The 22,408-nt window shown below is 37.5% G+C and overlaps 1 protein-coding gene across 3 annotated transcripts in view; it reads right to left on the bottom strand.

The window, feature by feature from the left end:
• AVL9 (AVL9 cell migration associated) overlaps positions 1 to 22,408 on the bottom strand; it is a 69,740-nt gene that overhangs the window by 29,662 nt on the left and 17,670 nt on the right. For all 3 annotated transcript variants that reach the window (XR_005027156.2, XM_036897363.2, XM_036897362.2), the window contains exons 2-7: positions 13,807 to 13,927; positions 12,065 to 12,150; positions 9,517 to 9,588; positions 2,979 to 3,068; positions 2,197 to 2,263; positions 1,058 to 1,098 (exon numbers count right to left, since the gene is read on the bottom strand). Coding sequence is in view for 2 of the 3 variants with exons in the window: in XM_036897363.2 (XP_036753258.2) it covers positions 1,058 to 1,098; positions 2,197 to 2,263; positions 2,979 to 3,068; positions 9,517 to 9,588; positions 12,065 to 12,150; positions 13,807 to 13,927 (477 nt within the window). In the remaining variant the exon portion in view is untranslated. The remainder of the gene's footprint in view (positions 1 to 1,057; positions 1,099 to 2,196; positions 2,264 to 2,978; positions 3,069 to 9,516; positions 9,589 to 12,064; positions 12,151 to 13,806; positions 13,928 to 22,408) is intronic.

The raw sequence follows: 22,408 nt of genomic DNA, 5'->3' as shown, positions 1-22,408 counted from the left end.
CATTTCACCAAAGAAAAGCTCTGTAAAAAGCCAAAGGCATAGGTAAAGGTTCTCAACATCACTCATCATGAGGGAAATGCATATCAAAACCACAATGAGGTATCACCTTACGCTTGTTGGGATGGCTATTACCAGGAAAAGAAAAGATAACAACTGCTGGCAATGATGTGGAGAAATTGGAGCCCTCATTCTGCTGTATTCTTAAATTGGAATGAAAATAGTGCAGCTACAGTGGAAAACGGTATGGAGGTTCCTCAAAAAGTTAAAAGTAGAAGTCCCATATTATCCAATAATCTTACTTCTGGCTATATATCCAATAGAATTGAAACCAAGATCTTGAAGAAATATTTGCACTCTTTATGTTCACAGAAGCATTAGTCAAAATAACCAAGGAATGCAGACAACTAAATGTTCATCAACAGATAAATGAAGAAAATCTGGTGTGTATGCATATATACACACACATATACATATATATATACAATGGAATATTATTCAGCCTTAAAAAAGGGAAATCCCACCATAGGTAACAATATGAATGAGCACAGATAAGTGAATTAAGCCATCACAGAAGGAAAGCAGTATGATTCCACTTGTATAAGGTAGCTAAAAGAGTCAAATCATAGAAACAGACAATAGGATGAAAGTTGCCAGGAGCTGGGGGGAATGGGAAATGGAAGTTGTTGCTTGACAGCTGTAAAGTTTCAGTTATGCAAGATGAATAAATTCTAGAGATATGCTGTAGAGCAATGTGCATATAGTTAGCACTTCAGTATTGTACACTTAGAAAATTTTTAAGAAGACAGTCTCATGTAAAGTGTTCTTACTACAAAAAAGAAAAAAAAATCAAAGAAGCAGGAATAAACTTGGAGGTAATGGATATGTTCATTACCTTGATTGTGGTGTTGGTTTCACTAATGTATGAAAACTCATCAAATTGCATACATTAAATATGTCCAGTTTTTGTGTATCATTTACAAAAAAATATTGCCTAGTTAAAACACAATGAAAACAGTGTCCCATTTTAATACATGGTAAATTAAATAAGGTATCATACCTTGTGTCGAAAATGAAGCACAAGATCTCGAGGAGACAGACCTATAACGTTAAGAAAAAAGCTGCTCATCTGTGATCACATTCTACTGTTTTTGTTGAAGTCCTTCCCCTAACCCAAAAGGAAAGTAAAAAAGAAAGCAGCAATATGCAAATATTCAAGTATTTATGTAACAGGTGATTACGTACACATATACTTATAACTTATCAAATCACTGTTAATAGTCAAGCATTAAAAAATTCTGCCCAATAAAACATCTGCATTACTCCCTACAGTAGCCCATGCAGCTAATTCAGCACTTGAAATGTGGAAAGTGTGACTGACAAATTGACTTAATAATTCTAAACTAAATTTAAAGAGTCATATATGTGGCTAGTAGCTACTGCTATAGACAGTTCTGCTCTAACATCTCCCCATTCTATAAACATCTTACAAATTACACAAGTTTAGCAATCACTTAAATACATGGTTTTGGTCACTACCTCCATATGCTATTATTTCTGAATCATAGCCTTCTCAGATCATCTGTCGCAGGTCAAGAGCAAATAATTTAGAGAAAAATATGCTCTCAGAAGAGGAATTCTGAAACTAGCTTACATCACACACAGGATTGTAAAAGTGAACTAGCACAGAATGGCTACTTCATGTTAAAAGAGGGCTGACTGAACAAAAGTCACTTTGTGATTATAACTTAAAAAAATCATGAGAAGGATAGTGAGTGCCTACTCAGTACCTTGGACACCAGTGGATATTCTGGGTCAGGATAGTATAAATTGAACAAAACCCCCCAACTTGAAGAATCTTAGAAAAGAGCTGAGCAGATCACTCTCTTGCTCTCCCTCTCTGTTACGACAGGGAATAAACCTGGTTAACCTTAACATAGGAAAGAAAAAACTTTCATTTACTATTCTGAAAAGCAAAAACTTGCCTACTACAATGGTAGTTGCAAATATCATTACAGGTATGTTATGTTAACCCTTCTCAATATAAACACTGGTTAAGAAGGTATTTAAGGGAGCAGCAGCATCAAATGCTCAAGAACTAGAACACAGAGATAATTGTGATTATGAAGTTTTACATGCAACTTAGTATGCCCACAAAAAAATAAAGGCTTGTCTTCTAACTGGTAAAAAGTTACTTACCAAGATATACTTGGGATCCTTCTAATGAAATTCCTCCCAAGGAACTATTCATATGTTCATAAAGCTCCTATAAAAAATAGATTCAGTTTAGACCATTTTATTATCATTTTATACACTAAATCAGAAATACAATAATCAGAAAAAAACTGGTTATTTAATTGAGGCAGTTTGTTTTGCCAGGTCATAAATTTAGAAACACAGTCTTCCTGAAACCTTGCTAGTCCTTTCTCTTTTTCTGCTCCATTTTAGAGCTTGATTCATTCACATGGTGGTATGGATTCCTAGGATAAATTTCTTCTACTTTTTTGCTAAATACCTAACCATCATACCCTCAATAGAATCCAGGAGAGATCCACATTCTACACATTCATGGCAGCCTTGAGAAAAACATGTTACCTATCTTCAGTAAAATAGTCATATGGTGTTTCTATTTTTTGCTATGGGAGCTAGGAAAAAGACTGATATACAAACATACTGTGCAGTCTATTAATAGATAAGCAAATTTAGAGAAGCCATAGCCAAAAGGGCTATAATCCATTAATAAAAGCATTTATATTAGTACAGTCATTTGCAGTCATTATTTCCTAATAAAAGACAGTTTGGCTAACTATTTAGTAAGTATGAATTATATATTTTGGGCAGATCCCTGGCCCTTCAATGTTATTTTCAAAGAATGTCTTTCTTAATATAATAAATTATGTTATTCACAATATTACTAACAATTTTACTTGATCATGAATCTGTCTTCAGCCAAACACATTTATATAGAGGGATATAGTTACCTTAAGAATGGAAATTTGGGAAAAATCCTTCTCTTCAAAATATGCGTGAGTAATGAGTTGAAGTTTTGCTTGAAGTAAGCCATAAAGAGGCTTAAAGAAAAAAATGAGAAATTACCATTATGATGATAGTAGTAAAAAACAAACACCATGTAGCTTTTTAACTTGAGGAGAACAGGGAAAAAAAAGTTAGTAACTGTCAATTTTAGTATCTTTATTATTCCCAGCTGAGAGCTGGTAAGTCATCTATTCTAGCTCTGGCTACAGCTGAAAAGTGCCTGTCACATTCTGAGCACAGTGGTTGAGACTTCCTGGTTCTGTTCCATTACTCAGTTGCTCACTCTGGGCACCTAACCTCTCCATACCTGCTTGCTGATGTGAACATGGGTATAGGAAAAGGCAGTATATCTTATGAGGTTGTTTTCAGAATTAATGACACAGGTAAAAGCATGTGGTAGAGTATTTGGCACATAAAAAGCACTTAAAAGGAGGCGGAGCCAGGATGGCGGCATGAGTAGAGCAGTGGAAATCTCCTCCCAAAACCACATATATTTTTGAAAATACAACAAAGACAACTCTTCCTAAAAGAGAGACTAGAAGACATAGGACAACAGCCAGACCACATCCACACCTGCGAGAACCCAGCGCCTCGCGAAGGGGGTAAGATACAAGCCCTGGCTCGGCGGGACCCGAGCGCCCCACACCCCAGCTCTGGACGGGTGGAGAGGAATCAGAGCGGGGAGGGAGAGGGAGCCCAGGACTGCTAAATAGCCAGCCCTAGCCATCCGCACCAGAGCGCAGACACAGTGAATGCGTGGGGTGCTGGAATCTAGGGAAACAGGACAGTAAGACCTATGAGCGGGTCCCTGCAGCTGGCGCACCAGGACAAAGACAAGCGAGTGCTTTTTCGAAGTCTTAAAGGGACAGGAACTCCACAGACAGATGGAAGCGTCTTGGGACACTTAGTCCAGCAGCAGGGAATCTGGGGAACTCTGGGCACTCTAACTCCCTGGGCAGCAGGGAGCACGGAGGGCCCTCACGGAGATAAATAGCCTCCTGGCTGTTCCCACTCCAATGCGGCTCCACCATATCGGAGCAGCAGCCCAAGGCAGGCCACGCCCACAGCAACAGCGGAGATAAACTCCATAGCAGCCGGGCAAGAATAAGAAGCCCTTTCTGCATGCAGCTTCCCAGCACAAGCCACTAGAGGTCGCTGTTCTCCCAGGAGAGGAAGGCCACAAACCAACAAGAAGGGACGTTCTTCCAGCCGTCACTCGTGCCAGCTCTGCAAACTATCTCTATCACCATGAAAAGGCAAAATTACAGGCAGACCAACATAACAGAGGCAACACCTGAGAAGGAGACAGACCTAACCAGTCTTCCTGAAAAAGAAATTCAAAATAAGAATCATAAACATGCTGACAGAGATGCAGAGAAATATACAAGAGCTAAGGGATGAAGTCCGGAGGGAGATTACAGACTCTAGGAAGGAGATTACAGAAGTGAAACAAACTCTGGAAGGATTTATAAGCAGAATGGATAAGATGCAAGAGGCCATTGATGGAATAGAAACCAGAGAACAGGAACGCATAGAAGCTGACACAGAGAGAGATAAAAGGATCTCCAGGAATGAAACAATATTAAGAGAACTGTGTGACCAATCCAAAAGGAACAATGTCCATATTATAGGGGTACCAGAAGAAGAAGAGAGAGAAAAAGGGATAGAAAGTGTCCTTGAAGAAATAATTGCTGAAAACTTCCCCAAACTGGGGGAGCAAATAATCGAACAGACCATGGAAATACACAGAACTCCCAACAGAAAGGACCCAAGGAGGACAACACCAAGACACATAACAATTAAAATGGCAAGGATTAAAGACGAGGAAAGAGTTTTAAAGGGAGCTAGAGAGAAAAAGGTCACCTATAAAGGAAAACCCATCAGGCTATCATCAGACTTCTCAACAGAAACCTTACAGGCCAGAAGAGAATGGCACGATATATTAAATGCAATGAAACAGAAGGGCCTTGAACCAAGGATACTGTACCCAGCACGATTATCTTTTAAATATGAAGGAGGAATTAAACAATTCCCAGACAAGCAAAAGTTGAGGGAATTTGCCTCCCACAAACCACCTCTACAGGGTATTTTAGAGGGACTGTTCGAGACAGGAGCACTCCTAAGACTAAACAGATGTCACCAGAGAAAATAAAATCACAGCAAAGAAAGCAGACCAACCAAATACTAACTAAAGGCAAAAAATAAAATCAACTACCCACTAAAAGCAGTTAAAGGAAACACGAAAGAGCACACAATAAAACAACCAACATATAAAGAATGGAGGAGGAGGAATAAGAAGGGAGAGAAGAAAAGAATCTCCAGACAGTGTATATAACAGCTCAATAAGTGAGCTAAGTTAGGCAGTAAGATACTAAAGAAGCTAACCTTGAACCTTTGGTAACCATGAATCTAAAGCCTGCAATGGTAATAAGTACATATCTTTCAATAGTCACTCTAAATGTAAATGGACTGAATGCACCAATCAAAAGACACAGAGTAACAGAATGGATAAAAAAGCAAGACCCATCTATATGCTGCTTACAAGAAACTCACCTCAAACCCAAAGACATGCACAGACTAAAAGTCAAGGGATGGAAAAACATATTTCAGGCAAACAACAGAGAGAAGAAAGCAGGGGTTGCAGTACTAGTATCAGACAAAATAGACTTCAAAACAAAGAAAGTAACAAGAGATAAAGAAGGACACTACATAATGATAAAGGGCTCAGTCAAACAAGAGGATATAACCATTCTAAATATATATGCACCCAACACAGGAGCACCAGCATATGTGAAACAAATACTAACAGAACTAAAGGGGGAAATAGAATGCAATGCATTCATTCTAGGAGACTTCAACACGCCACTCACTCCAAAGGATAGATCTACCGGGCAGAAAATAAGTAAGGACACAGAGGCACTGAACAACACAGTAGAACAGATGGACCTAAAAGACATCTATAGAACTCTACATCCAAAAGCAACAGGATATACATTCTTCTCAAGTGCACATGGAACATTTTCCAGAATAGACCACATACTAGCCCACAAAAAGAGCCTCAGTAAATTCCAAAACATTGAAATTCTACCAACCGACTTTTCAGACCACAAAGGTATAAAACTAGAAATAAATTCTACAAAGAAAACAAAAAGGCTCACAAATACATGGAGGCTTAACAACGTGCTCCTAAATAATCAATGGATCAACGAACAAATTAAAATAGAGATCAAGGAATATATGGAAACAAATGACAACAACAACACAAAGCCCCAACTTCTGTGGGATGCAGTGAAAGTAGTCTTAAGAGGAAAGTATATAGCGATCTAGGCACACTTAAAGAAGGAAGAACAATCCCAAATAAATAGTCTAACATCACAATTATCGAAACTGGAAAAAGAAGAACAAATGAGGCCTAAAGTCAGCAGAAGGAGGGACATAATAAAGATCAGAGAAGAAATAAACAAAATTGAGAAGAATAAAACAATAGAAAAAAAAAATCAATGAAACCAAGAGCTGGTACTTTGAGAAAATAAACAAAATAGATAAGCCTCTAGCCAAACTTATTAAGAGAAAAAGAGAATCAACACACATCAACAGAATCAGAAATGAGAATGGAAAAATCATGACAGACTCCACAGAAATACAAAGAATTATTAAACACTACTATGAAAACCTATATGCTAACAAGCTGGAAAACCTAGAAGAAATGGACAACTTCCTAGAAAAATACAACCTTCCAAGACCGACAAGGAAGAAACACAAAAGTTAAACAAACCAATTATGAGCAAAGAAATTGAAATGGTAAAAAAACTACCCAAGAACAAAACCCCCGGCTCAGACGGATTTACCTCAGAATTTTATCAGACATACAGAGAAGACATAATACCTATTCTCCTTAAAGTTTTCCAAAAAATAGAAGAGGAGGGAATACTCCCAAACTCATTCTATGAAGCCAACATCACCCTAATACCAAAACCAGGCAAAGACCACACCAAAAAAGAAAACTACAGACCAATATCCCTGATGAATGCAGATGCAAAAATACTCAATAAAATATTAGCAAACTGAATTCAAAAATATATCAAAAGGATCATACACCATGACCAACTGGGATTCATCCCAGGGATGCAAGGATGGTACAACATTCGAAAATTCATCAACATCATCCACCACATCAACAAAAAGAAAGACCGAAAACCACATGATCATCTCCATAGATGCTGAAAAAGCATTTGACAAAATTCAACATCCATTCATGATAAAAACTCTCAGCAAAAGGGGTATAGAGGGCAAATACCTCAACATAATAAAGGCCATATATGATACACCCACAGCCAACATCATACTGAACAGTGAGAAGCTGAAAGCTTTTCCTCTGAGATCAGGAACAAGACAGGGATGCCCACTCTCCCCACTGTTATTTAACATAGTACTGGAGGTCCTAGCCATGGCAATTAGACAAAACAAAGAAATACAAGGAATCCATATTGGTAAAGAAGAAGTTAAACTGTCACTATTTGCAGATGACATGACATTGTACATAAAAAACCCTAAAGACTCCACTCCAAAACTACTAGAACTGATATCGGAATACAGCAAAGTTGCAGGATACAAAATTAACACACAGAAATCTGTGGCTTTCCTATACACTAACAATGAACCAATAGAAAGAGAAATCAGGAAAACAACTCCATTCACAATTGCATCAAAAAGAATAAAATACCTAGGAATAAACCTAACCAAAGAAGTGAAAGACCTATACCCTGAAAACTACAAGACACTCTTAAGAGAAATTAAAGGGGACACTAACAAATGCAAACTCATCCCATGCTCTTGGCTAGGAAGAATTAATATCGTCAAAATGGCCACCCTGCCCAAAGTAATATACAGATTTGATGCAATCCCTATCAAATTACCAGCAACATTCTTCAACGAACTGGAACAAATAGTTCAAAAACCACACACCAGAAATAGTTCACCTCACACCAGTAAGGATGGCTACCATCCAAAAGACAAACAACAACAAATGTTGGCGAGGTTGTGGAGAAAGGGGAACCCTCCTACACTGCTCGTGGGAATGTAAATTAGTTCAACCATTGTGGAAAGCAGTATGGAGGTTCCTCAAAATGCTCAAAATAGACTTACCATTTGGCCCAGGAATTCCACTCCTAGGAATTTACCCTAAGAATGCAGCACTCAAGTTTGAAAAAGACAGATGCACCCCTATGTTTATTGCAGCACTATTTACAATAGCCAAGAATTGGAATCAACCTAAGTGTCCATCAGTAGATGAATGGATAAAGAAGATGTGGTACATATACACAATGGAATATTACTCAGCCATAAGAAGAAAACAAATCTACAAATTTTCAGATAATGGGTCTTTAATAACCATTCCTTTCCTAGGAGACTCGTCTTGCCTTCTATTTAAAATTACTATCTTGAAAGAAATACCTTGATCCTCAAAATCTTATTATTAAGGTCTACAGTATTAAGTGAACATTATTCAGTATTTTGTTTATTTTTTAGTTTAGTAAGAAGAGCCAAAATAAATCCTATTTTGCAAAACAACCTAAAGTAAGCAAACTACACTTAAATTGTCTGTGGATATAAGAAATTGGGCAACTGCAGAAAACATGATTAACAAAACCTACATACATAAGGTGACCAGGCTAATGAAATATTCCCAATTTCAGTTTAGGTTAACTACAGAAACCTTTGTATGCAGTAATCATGTAGATCTAAGATAAAATGACAGAGATCTGGGTTTTTCCACACAAAGGAATTTTGGGGGACTATGTTGACATGGAGAATTAGGCATTTGGTGTTACTAATAAAGGTGTTATTATTTCATTAGTAATAAACATACAACATTACAAATGATTTAATGAACAAAACTATGAAAAAAGTTACATATTTTCTTTTTAAAAATAAGAAGTTGAAATGATTATATACTCACATCTGATCAACTTGAACACAGAAGAATCAATTTTAGAGTACTGTTATAATACAATTATTTGGAAATTTCCTTTCCTTAAACTTTCTAAGTTTTCAAAGAGCAAGTTAAGGCTATCATTTTTCATTGCAAAAAGAGTCATGCACTTCTATATCATCAGTACAGTCTGAGTTAACTATATTTTGAATTTTAATACTAAAATATTTATCATAAGTCTTGAGAACAAAACAAAAATGGGTAAGTAAAATATATCAGCTGCCTCATTTTGGTCAAGTGTCAACTGCCTTCCCAAAAACCTATCTATGAGATCTCCCTTCCACTTATCTAGTCCTAGGTAGAGGTGCAAATGAGAGTAAAACTGCTGAAAGGCAAAAAGAAAGAGGAGATGCAAGAATATAAGCAATGAGCCCTAATTTAATATATTACTGTTTTCATAAATCTCTCCTTATTCTAATAATCCCTTATCCTCAAACACAAATCTGCCATGAGTGTTTAAAAAGCACGTTACAAGTTATTTGGTTTCTTACCAGCTTGCTTAGAACACAGACACTTTTCTGAACGGTCTCTCTGGTGATATCTGCTTGCCGTACTTTCAATGCCTATTATAAACAAATAGTCACTGTTAGAAATAATTCAAAAATCATTACTTAGCAATAGAAAAATAGCAATTAGAAAAAATCTCTTGCATTTAACTAATTAAATTCAAAAAGTACTTATTGAGAATGTCAAGAACCATTTATTGAATGAAAAGTGTCAGCAAGGACGCTGTGTGTGAGAATCTGGCATGCACTGGGAATGTAACAGTGACAGACAATCTCTACTCTCAAGAACTTAAGTCTGATGGAGAAACCTTTATGTGGTAAGTTGTCACACCCATAACGCACAGCAACTGCCATGGTTCTGAGTTTAAAATGGGTCCCTTTCAGAAACCACTGTTTCTGATGAGAAGGAGATAGTTTTAAGAGATGACAAAAATGCCTGTTTGTCCAGAAATTTAAGAACTGGCAGCAGTTTTGTTAAGCTGGTTGCTCTGTGCTGCTTGGAGTCTATCCTGGCAGACTTTTATTGTAGCCCACACCTGAGCCATTACTCATGCCTTGGTGTTTCTGAGGATGACCACGTGAGATTTCTATCATTCTCTGCTAGTAGAAAACAAGCCTTGATTTGATCAACCTCAAGTAAAACTGTGAAGGAAGTAAGAAACACTTCCATCCTCTAACGTATGGTCTGACATCTTGTATCTGTCCTGAGGACCAAGGGCTCTCAGTGTCTTCAAGTGACTTATGATTAGCCAATTAAATTAAGTCAAGAGTAGAGCCTTTCTTCAATCTATTTTCTACCTACCTTGACTGGATTCATCAATCTGTTCCACTTTTGTTCAGAGGGAATTACAGTCTTTCTCCTAAACTTTTGGTCTCTCTGATATCTGGCTTATCTGTCTGGTTCTCATGTGACGCTGAAAAACTTGGAGGAATGAGCAACCCCAATATACTTGGAGTGGGTCAGACCCAGGGGTGAGGGACACAGGCAGTATGAAATTTAAAGGCTATGGAGAACGTGACAACTGTTGTGAACAACAGCAGCTTTGGAGAAATAATTTCACTAGTGCTTTCATAACCTATATGGGATAAGAGGTAGTAAAAGGAACAGATCACAAAGAAAGGGCAGCAGATCAATACATCTCATATGAAAATATGTAAGGGTAATAGTATATGAAGAATCAAATGCACAGAGTTACCAGCCTAACTCCTATTCTCAGGTTTCTTTATCTTTAAATACAGTTATTCATTCCACAAACATTTACAGGGTGTGTCCTATGATCCAGGCCCTGTGCATGGAAGGTTATTTCACGGTAGTTAACTACTTTGGGTATGCTGGAATTCACACCTGTAGTTTACTTTCAAATGGTACAAGGATAGACACATACACACACACCCCCCACAGCAAATGTGGTCAAATGTCAACATTGTTGAATCTAGACAGTGGGTATACAGGTATTCATTGTCCAATTTTTTAATTTGTCTGCATGTTTGAAATGTTCATTATAAAAAATTAAAATAAAAATTTAAAAGATTTACTAAGTTATTAATCTGGAGTAGCTTTTAAAACTTCATCACCTAAGCTCTACTCTATGGTAGAGGCTGGGCATGTTTTAAAAAAAGAAAACAAAAGAAAAGAAAGAGTCTGCAGCTAATTTTGGTCAAAAACTATTGTTTTAGAGCAGTGGTTCACAGTCTTACCTACATATTAGAATCATTTGGGGAGCTTCTAAAACTCCTGATGCCCAGAATATTAAATCAGAATCTCTGGGATTAGGGCCAAGTCATCCCTACCTAAAGCTCCCCAGGTGATTCCAGGGGGCAGCCAAGGGTCGAGAAGTACTCAGTACCTACTACTCCTAAATCTTAATGATCTCATGAGAGGAAAGAGCTTTTTACTCATAAGGAGTATTGCCACCACAGAAAAAGAGTGCTCCTTACCAAACAAAACAAAACATGAAAGGGGGAGCTGTGCTACCCATCTTGGTTTATTTGAATTTATTAAATAGAGACATTATACTTAAGTCAGGCATTAAGCTGGCAGGTAGTTTAGAATTATCAACAATCTTAGTTGTAGATTATTAAGATGACTTGTGAGTAGTTCAAAGCTACTGCAAGTCCTTTCCACTACTAAATACTAAAATGCTTCTAAAAAAAAAAAAAGAAAGAAAAGAACAAAACATACATTACTACTCCATTTTCCTAAGTCACATACCAAACATTAGAAATACAATTCAAGGACACCAAGAAATTTAAATGCAGTATTTTGAAGACAAACAGATAATTTAGGTACCACTGTCTAAAAGCAATGTATAAAATATATGACACAAATATAATTATGGTTACCAAAGTCAACTTAAAAAGCATTCATGTGAATAAATTCTCCTAATGAGAATAGCTATAAACTGTAAAATTTTTAAATAGTATCACAAGTACCACATGAATAATAAAGACTAGTTATTTCCCTAAATTTTACATTTTAGGCAGCAAACACTTATGACTGGGGTTTTTTGGTTGCTCATTGTAGTGATTATACCTTGGCTTCAATTTGTCGATAGCAAGAGATTCCATATACTGTGGCTCCATTTCCGTTTCTGGGTGGCAAGTGAAAAAACACAGTATCTAAGAGATACACAGAAAAGTATAAATACCAAAGTGAGTTGCCCTTATTAATAAATAATGAAAATTGAGGTTATTACAATGCAGTCATTAAAACAAAAATGATGACATAACAAGGAACCCATGTCATACTTATTTCATCACAACCACTGGTTTCTTATAATTCTTCTCATTGCTTTACACAGTGTATGCTCATCACAAAAAGCCCAAGAGGCTGAATTGAAACAGGTCAAATTGGGACTTTGACCACTAAAGAAAATACTTTATCCATACACGATTGTTCCAGATTAAAAGAAAGAGAATCATCATAGACTCTAAGAAGGGACTAGCGGTTACCAAAGGGGAAGGGTTGGGGAGGGTGAGTGGGAAGGGAGGAAGAAGGGGATTGAAGGGTATCATGATTAGTGCACATGGTATGTGTGGGGTCACGGTGAAGACAGTGTAGCAGAGAGAAGACAAGTAGGGACTCTGTGGCAGTGACTGCAATGGCGTATGGTGGAGGAATTAAAAATAAGGGTGAATGTAGTAACAATTATTGTTTTTTCTTGTGAAACCTTCATAAGATTGTTTATCAATGATACCTTAACAAAAATAAATAAAAAAAAAGAATATAAACCAAAGCAACACATGAATCTTGAATTGATTCAAGAAATTCTTAGGACAATTGTGGAAATTTGAACATAGAATTGGCTAATAGATGGTATTATGGAATTACTGTTAAATCTCTTAGCTGTGATAACGGTATTGGAAGTTATCCTGGCAAATGATCTTACTCTTAGCAGATGCATGCTTAAGTATTTAGAGGTAAAGTGTCTGACTTTCAAATAGTACAGGTAAAAACTGTACACACACACAAATATAAAGAAAATCTGTGGAATATTTGCTACACTATTTTTTCAACTCTTCTATATGTTTCAGAACTTTCATAATAAAAAGGTTAGGAAAAAAGATTTGTGAGATTAAAAATGCTGTATTGAGAATTTCTGTTAAACTGCAGAGTAACATCTGCTTCATTTCCTACAAGAATTTTAAAATATTAGGAATATAGGTAATCAAACCAAGTTTAACCAGGTGTTTTGGTAGAGCCTCTAATGCCATAATAAAATATAGTCCTTCATCAAGCCAGTCAAAGCACTCTTTTGTAGGGTGGTAGGTGACTCAGTACTAACTTCACAGCACTGCTTTGAGGATGTTCACACATGCAAGGAAACTTTTAGGCAGAGCACTGTGGCAGCAATGGCTCCAGGGGTGGAGAAACAATACCAGCTGTTTCCAGGTAGACACTGGAGTAATAATCTACTAAGTTGGCAGCTGGTGCTCCAATCTGCAGCTCGAGCAGGTAAGCCCTTTAGCATGGCTCTGAGAGGAGTCTGAAGTATAAACTGAGGACATGCTGCCAGTAGCAGATGTCCTCTTCCAGCTAATCACTTTGGCCAGTGACTGGCAAAAAAGTAGCCAAAGTTGACCAGCCATTATCAATACAAGCCTAATTAACACTCCTCCTGGAGATCCTCTAGTGCATGACTACTCACCTCCAAGCAAGCACAGAAAAATTTTATGAGTAGTCACAATAGGCCAAAGGCCTTTCATTTACCACAGTACTTACCGACAAATTAAAAAAAACATAGCACCTACTAATTGCTTCACTGTTTTACATACCTTCCTGGTAGTTGTGTGCGCCATCCGGTAAGGCAAGGAAGGGCAAATACTTCCATTCTTCAGGTAAAGTGTGACTGTCATGTCTGTCTCCTGGAATCAGGGGCGGGTAAGAGAATTCAACCTAAAATGGTAAAGGATATTAGCCCAAAGGTTGTTGATCAAAGGGAGTATTTTATCCTGACAGGCAAAAATGGTTTTAAGTTCTGAATGACGTTAAGTAAGGATAAGCCACACTTGTTGATGCCGTTTGACATTATCAGCAAACCTACGGCATAGAAGAGGAAAAAGGATTCAAAGGGGGAAAGCTTTGTAAGCCTTTTCCCCTTTCTGACTTAAAGGTTGTTCAATTTTGATGTGCAGAACAGGCTACGGTGTAGTGGTGGTGGTGACCGGATAGGAGATTTTCAATTGGGAGCTGTCATCAAATACATGGTAACTGAAGCCATGGAGCCCTGAGGAAAATCCACATCCTACTGAACTGAGCAGAGGAGATCCAAGAAGGGAGCCTGAGATGTTGAGCCAAGATCTAAGTTTGTTTCCCATCACTAGCTCCCTTGCTCACAGTACTTACAGCTTTGAGCTCAAGGTTTTGATGGGGGAGTTGATCAGGGGCTAAATGGGCATTAACCCATATTTCAGGTTTTATTTTTCCTCCAAGATTGAGTACCGATCAATGGCAGTTCAATGAAGTCTTTCAAACACTGTGTTTTATAGAATAATAAACTTTTTAGGATGTACCCCCAGTTTCTAGCATTCTACAAACTTATTAGTATTTTCTCTGTGCTTCTATTTGTTTCTGTTATTTCAATGAGACTTTTGGAGAGGAAGTAAGAATTAAATGCACGGGACCTGGTTATCATAATGACTAAGTAAGTGTGAGTTCTAGGTGAATTAGGCTTCATTGCCTTTCAAAGTATATTTAAGCAGAAATCTGTATTGCATTAGTAACATATACACTAAAGTTAGAACAACATAGGAATAAGAATCACTTTTAGATTCCATCTTTAATAAAGATGGTTCATCTTCCTACACCTCAATGGAATCAAGTTGCCACTTCAGTCACATAAAAGCCAATTATTATAAAAGGGCTTTAAAAGTGATTACTTTTAATAGACAATCTGGTTCCATTTTTAAAACATTTAAAGATATCAAAAGGACTATACAGTAAAAAGATTCCCTACCACCCCTGACACTACCACTATGGCCATGCAGTACATTTTCTTGACCCTCCTTCAGAACCAATAAATGCTTTTAGTTTGAAAGGATTTTTTAAAGGTTTGGATTATAGAATACAACTTTTCTCTCAGATCAATTAACTGAAGGCTGGGCATAAATAATCTCAAATTACATTTCACAATTCTCTGTATCTTCTTTACCGATATTTCACCCAGGTTTTATATTCTGATGATTCCTTAAAGTGTGGGGAAACGCAGGACATGACAAAGATGTAATAAAAACACTTATAAATTCAAAGCTGATGCTATGAAGCTGGTAGCTATAGTTTAAAAACTCCCAATTCAGAATTTTTGCTTTAACATAAAAAAAAAAAAACCCAAAACAGGGACAAGGAAGTATTGTGTTTTTTGTAGTCAACACCCAAGTCCAATACTTAACATCCTATAAAGTCTTGATAATTATTACACAATGATTTCTTTTAGAAAACCACTAACTTAAATGTATAAATAGTTATTTAAAAAGTATTTAGTATGGAATAAACATGCTTTCAAATAAACATAAACATCATGGACCCAAATTCTCATGAGTACTTCATGAAATATGTTGTTCTTTAGGATCCAAAAAGTTTAATCTAGATAATACTATAAGAAAGTAGTACAATAATGCTCAACCTTATTTTTAACAATGGAAATGCCATTTGAAATAAAACTTTTATTCATATATTAAAATACATGAAGATTATTAATATTTTGTGTTGACACCAGTATAGGGAAATAGGTGTGGCTGTGGGGTTGTAAATTAGTGCAGCAGTTGGGATGGCAATCTGACAGTGTTATCAAATCAGTAATAAATTTACCCTTTAACTCAGCAATGTCAGTTTTAGGAATTTATTCCATGGATATACTGACATATTCACACAGACATGTACAAAAATGTTCAGAGCAGCATGACTTACTTACTGTAGCATAAAAATTGGAAACCTAAATATTCATCAGAAGAGTGGTTAATTTTGTATCAGTCCTACCCAACTGTTAAAAAGAATGTTAGATTCATATATACCAATAAAGCATGACAGATGCAGTATGCTGTGTGGTAGGTAAAATAAGAGCCCTCCAAAGATGTCCACATCCTAATTCCTGGAATCTGTCAACATATTACCTTACAATGCAAAAGAAACTTTGCAGATAATGTTTAAGGATCTTGAGATGGGGATTATTCAAGTGGGCCCAATGTACAATCACAAGGATCTTTATATGAGAGAGGCAGGAGTCAGAGTAAGAGATATCTGAAGATGTCGTGTTTCAAGATGCTCTGAAAATGGAGGAAGGGGCCATGAGCCAAGGAATTCAGGCACCTTTAGAAGTTAGAAAAGGTGAGAACATAATTCACCCCAAGCATTCTAAAGATATGTCGCCCTGCCAACACCTTGATTTTAGCCCAGTGAAATCCATTTCAGATTTCTGACCTCCAGAGTTCTAAAATTTTTTTTGTTTTAAGTCACTAAGTTTGTGGTAATTCATTAAAGCAGCAATAGAAAACTAATACATACTGTTAAAAAGCAAGCAGAATGAGATGGGAAAGATGGTGGTGTGAGTAGTGTGATGGACATCTCCTCCCAAATCCCCATATATTTTAAAAATACAGCAAATACAACTATTCCTAAAAGAGTGACCAGAAGTAACAGTACACCAGCCAGTCTACATCTGGGAGAAGTCAACATCTCACAGAAAAGGGTAAAGTAAAAAGCTGTGACCCAGGGGAACCCGAGCTCTCTCTCCAGCCCAGCTCACTGGTGGGAGGAAAAGAATCAGACAGCGGAGGGAGTGGATGAACAGGACTGCTAAATACCCAGCCACAGAAATCTGCTCTGGGAGCACAGACCCACATTGCATGGTGCTTTGGAGATTGAAGGGGCTGAAAACCAGTCTGAGACTAAGACTGCGAACAGGTTCCCACAACTGGCTGCCCTGAGACAAAAGAAAAGCAGGCACTTTAAAAGTCTTAAAGGAGCAATGGTTTAGGAGAAGGAACAGGTGGACAATATCGTCTTGGCTCACTCAGCCCAGCAGTCTGGGAACTTTCAGGAGCTTCAAGCACCATATCCCCTTGCCCCCTGGTTGGCAACGCAGCCCTGAGGTCCCTCACAACAATAAGCAGCCTGCCATTCTTTCCTCCACACTAGCACCTGCGCACAAACAGGCTGTCCATGCCATTGCTACAGAGAGTCTGGAGGGCAGCCCTGCCTGCAATAACTACATAGCTTAAGGCAGAGGCTTCTGCAAGCGGTGAACCAGCCCAGACCCACAGGCTGCTCCCTGCTTGTGATTGACAGGCAGACAGTGGAAATGGGTACTGAGACTGGGAGCCACGAAGGGGCTTTTTTCTTGTGGCACAACCCGCGCCACTCGCCTGTGAACCCACCAGCACCCTAGGACATCCCGAGAGCTGTCCCACCCATGGTTAACCAGCACAGACAACAGAGACAGGCACGGTGATCGGCAGGCAGGAAGGGACTTTGTCCTTCCAGATGACACCCACACCACTCACCAGCGACCACTCCTATTGCTCCAGGACTATGAAAAGGCTGAAGAACCTTGTTCAATCCAAAATCCCTCAAACACCAGAAAGAGAACTCAGTGAGACTGAAATCACTGAAATCACTTTTTCTTTGAAAAAGAATTCAAAATAAAAGTCACAAGCATGCTGATGGAGCTACAGAAAAATATTCAAGAGCTAAGGGAAGAATTCAGGGAGGAGATAAGAGAAATGAAACAAACAATGGAGGGATTTAAAAGCAGATTAGATGAGGTAGAGGAGACTTAATGGAATAGAAATCTGAGAATAGGAATACAGAGAAGCTAAGGTAGAGAGAGAAAAAAAGGATCTCTAGGAATTAAAGAATATTAAGAGAACTGTGTGACCAATCCAAACAGAATAATATTCTTATTATAAGGGAACCAGAAGAAGAAGAGAGAAAAAAAGGATAGAAAGTGTCTTTGAAGAAATAATTGCTGAAAACTTCACCAATCTGGGGAATGAAATAGTCTCTCAGGCCATGAAGGTACACAGATCTCCCAACAAAAGGGACCCAAGAATGACAGCACCAAGACATATAATAATTAAAATGGCAAAGATCAAAGACAAGGAAAGAGTATTTAAAAGCAGCCAGAGAGAAAAAAGATCACCTACAAAGGAAAACCCATCAGACTATCATCAAACCTCTCAGCAGAAACCTTACAGGCTAGAAGGGAATGGCATGATATATTCAATGCAATGAAACAGAAGGGCCTTGAACCAAGAATACTCTACCCAGCAAGATTTTCATATAAATTTGAATGAGGGATTAAACAATTCCCAGATAAGAAAAAGATGAGAGAATTTACCTCCCATAAACCACCTCTACAGTGCATTTTACAGGCACTGCTCTGGATGGAAGTGTGCCTAAAGATAAATAGCTGTCACCACAGAAAATAAAACCACAGCAAAGGAAGCAGACCAACTTAATACTAACCAAATGCAAAATTAAATGAACTACCCACAAAGTCAGTCATGGGATACACAAAGAGTACAAAATATGACACCTAACATACAAAGAGTTGAGGAGGAAGAAAAAGAAGGGGGAGAAAAAAGAATCCTCAGACTGTGTTTATAATAGTGTAATGAGTGAGTTCAGGTAGACTGCAAAATAGTAAAGAAGCTGCCCTTGAACCTTTGGTAACCACGAATCCAAGGCCTGTAATGGCAATAAGTACATATTTATCAATAATCACCCTGAATATAAATGGACTGAATGCACCAATCAAAAGACACAGAGTTACAGAATGGATAAAAAAGCAAAACCCATCTATATGCTGCCTACAAGAGACTCACCTCAAACTCAAAGACATACACAGACTAAGTGAAGGGATGGAAAAAGGTGTTTCATGCAAACTGTAGGGAGAAAAAAGCAGTTGTTGGAGTACTTGTATCAGAAAAAATAGACTTCAAAACAAAGAAAGTAAAAAGAGACAAAGAAGGACATTACATAATGGTAAAGGGGTCAGTCTAACAAGAGGATATAACCATTATAAATATCTATGCACCAAACACAGGAGCACCTACATATGTGAAACAAATACTAACAGAATTAAAGGGGGAAATAGAATGCAACGCATTCATTTTAGGAGACGTCAACACACCACTCACTCCAAAGGACAGATCAACCAGACAGAAAATAAATAAGGACACAGAGGCACTGAACAACACAGGGACCTAACAGACATCTACAGAACACTCCACTCAAAAGCAGCAGGATACACATTCTTCTCAAGTGCACATGGAACATTTTCTAGAATAGACCACATACTAGGCCACAAAAAGAGCCTCAGCAAATTAAAAAAGATTGAAATTTTACCAACCAGCTTCTCAGATCACAAAGGTATGAAACTAGAAATAAACTGTACAAAGAAAACAAAAAGGCTCACAAACACATGGAGGCTTAACAACATGCTCCTAACTATCAATGGATCAGTAACCAAATTAAAACAGAGATCAAGCAATATATGGAGACAAATGAAAACAACAGGGCAACACCCCAACTTCTGTGGAATGCAGCGAAGACAGTTCTAAGAGGAAAGTATACAGCAGTCCAGGCCTATTTAAGAAGGAAGAACAATCCCAAATGAATAGTCTAAATTCACAATTACTGAAACTGGAAAAAGAAGAACAAATGAGGCCCAAGGTCAGTAGAAGGAGAAACATAATAAAGATCAGAGAATAAATAAACAAACTTGGGAAGAATAAAACAATAAAAAAATTAATGAAACCATTTTGTTCTTTGACAAAATAAACAAAATAGATAAGCACCTAGCCAGACTTACCAAGAGAAAAAGAGAATCTACACACATAAACAGAATCAGAAATTGGAAAGTAAAAATCACTATGGACACCTCAGAAAAACAAAGAATTATTAGAGAATACTATGAAAAATTATATGCTAACAAACTAGATAACCCAGAAGAAATGGACTTTAGAAAAATACAACCTTCCATGACTGACCCAGGAAGAAACAGAAAATCTGAACAGACCAATTACCTGCAATAAAATTGAATCAGTAATCAAAAAACTACCTAAGAACAAAACCTCCGGTCCAGATGGCTTAACCGCTGAATTTTACCAAACATTTAGAGAAGACATAATATCCATTCTCCTTAAAGTTTTCCAAAAAATAGAAGAGGAGGGAATACTTCCAAACTCATTCTATGAAGCCAGCATCACTCTAATACTAAAAACAGGCAGACACCACAAAAAAGAAAACTACAGACCAATATCCCTGATGAACATAGATGCAAAAATACTCAACAAAATATTAGCAAACTGAATTCAAAAATACATCAAGAGGATCATACATCATGATCAAGTGGGATTCATCCCAGCGATGCAAGGATGGTACATTATTTGCAAATCTGTCAACATCATCCACTGTATCAATAAAAAGAAAGACCAAAATCACATGATCATCTCCATAGATGTTGAAAAAGCATTTGACAAAATTCAACACCCATTCATGATAGAAACTCTCAACAAAATGGGTACAGAGGGCAAGTACCTCAACATAATAAAGGCCATATATGACAAACCCACAGCCAACATCATACTTAACAGTGAGAAGTTGAAAGCTTTTCCTCTGAGATCGGGAACAAGAGAAGGATGCCCACTCTCCTCGCTTTTATTCAACATAGTTCTGGAGGTCCTAGCCACAGCAAGCAGACAACATGAAGAAATAAAAGGCATCCAGATTGTTAAGGAAGACGTCAAACTGTCACTAATATTGTACATAAAAAACCCTAAAGAATCCACTCCAAATGATATTGTACATGACATGATATTGTACATAAAAATCCCTAAAGAATCCACTCCAAGACTACTAGAACTAATATCTGAATTCCGCAAAGTAGCAGGATACAAAATTAATACACAGAAATCTGCTGCATTCCTATACACTAATGATGAACTAGCAGAAAGAGAAATCAGGAAAACAATTCCATTCACAATTGCATCAAAAAGAATAAAATACCTAGAAATAAACCTAACCAAGAACGTGAAAGACCCATACTCTGAAAACAACAAGACACTCTTGAGAGAAATTAAAGAGGACACTAATAAATGGAAATTCATCCCATGCTCTTGGGTAGGAAGAATTAATATTGTCAAAATGGCCATCCTGCCTAAAGCAATCTACAGATTCAATGCAATCCCTATCTAAATACTAACAGCATTCTTCAACAAACTGGAGCAAATTATTCTAAAATTCATATGGAACCACAAAAGACCCCGAATAGCCAAAGCAATCCTGAGAAGGAAGAATAAAACAGTGGGGATTACGCTCCCCAACTTCAAGCTCTACTACAAAGCCACAGTAATCAAGACAATTTGGCACTGGCACAAGAACAGACCCACAGACCAGTGGAACAGGATAGAGAGTCCAGATATTAACCTAAGCATATATGGTCAATTAATATATGATAAAGGAGCCATGGGTATACAATGGGGAAATGACAGCCTCTTCAACAGCTAGTGTTGGCAAAACTGGACAGCTATATGTAAGAGAATGAAACTGAATTACTGTCAAACTCCATATACAAAAGGAAACTCAAAATGGATAAAAAACCTGAATGTAAGTAATGAAACCATAAAACTCTTAGAAGAAAACATAGGAAAACTCGTGAAGCAACTTTTTCATGAACATATCTCCCTGGCCAAGGGAAAGAAGGGCAAAAATGAACAAGTGGGGCCTTATCAAACTAAATAACTTCTGTACAGCAAAGGACACCAGCAGTAGCACAAAAAGGCATCCTCCAGTATGGTAGAATATATTCATGGATGACATATCTGATAAGGGGCTGATGTCCAAAATATATATAAGGAGCTCACATGCCTCAAAAAGCAAATAATCCAATTAAAAAATGGGCATAGGATCTGGACACTTCTGTGAAGAAGAAATTCAGATGGCCAACAGGCACATGGAAAGATTCTCCACATTGCTAATCATCAGAGAAATGCAAATTAAAACCACACCAGTAAGGATGGCCAGCATCAAAAAGACTAAGAACAACAAATGATGGTGAGGATGCAGAGAAAGGGAAACCCTCCTACACTGCTGGTGGGAATGTAAGGTAGTTCAACCATTGTGGAAAGCAATATGGACGTTCCTCGATAAACTAAAAATACAAATGCCATTTGACCCAGGAATTCTACTCCTAGGAATTTACCATAAGAATGCAAGATCTGACATTCAAAAAGACATATGCACCCCTATGTTTATTGCACCACTATTTACTATAGCAATGGAAGCAATCTAAGTGTCCATCAGTAGATGAATGGATAAAGAAGATATGGTACATATACACAATGGAATATTATTCAGCCATAAGAAGAAAACAAATCC

The sequence above is a fragment of the Manis pentadactyla genome, chromosome 7 (assembly GCF_030020395.1).
Source record: "Manis pentadactyla isolate mManPen7 chromosome 7, mManPen7.hap1, whole genome shotgun sequence".
NCBI classification, from domain to species: Eukaryota; Metazoa; Chordata; class Mammalia; order Pholidota; family Manidae; genus Manis; species Manis pentadactyla.
This window is presented reverse-complemented; position numbering and strand designations above follow the sequence as displayed.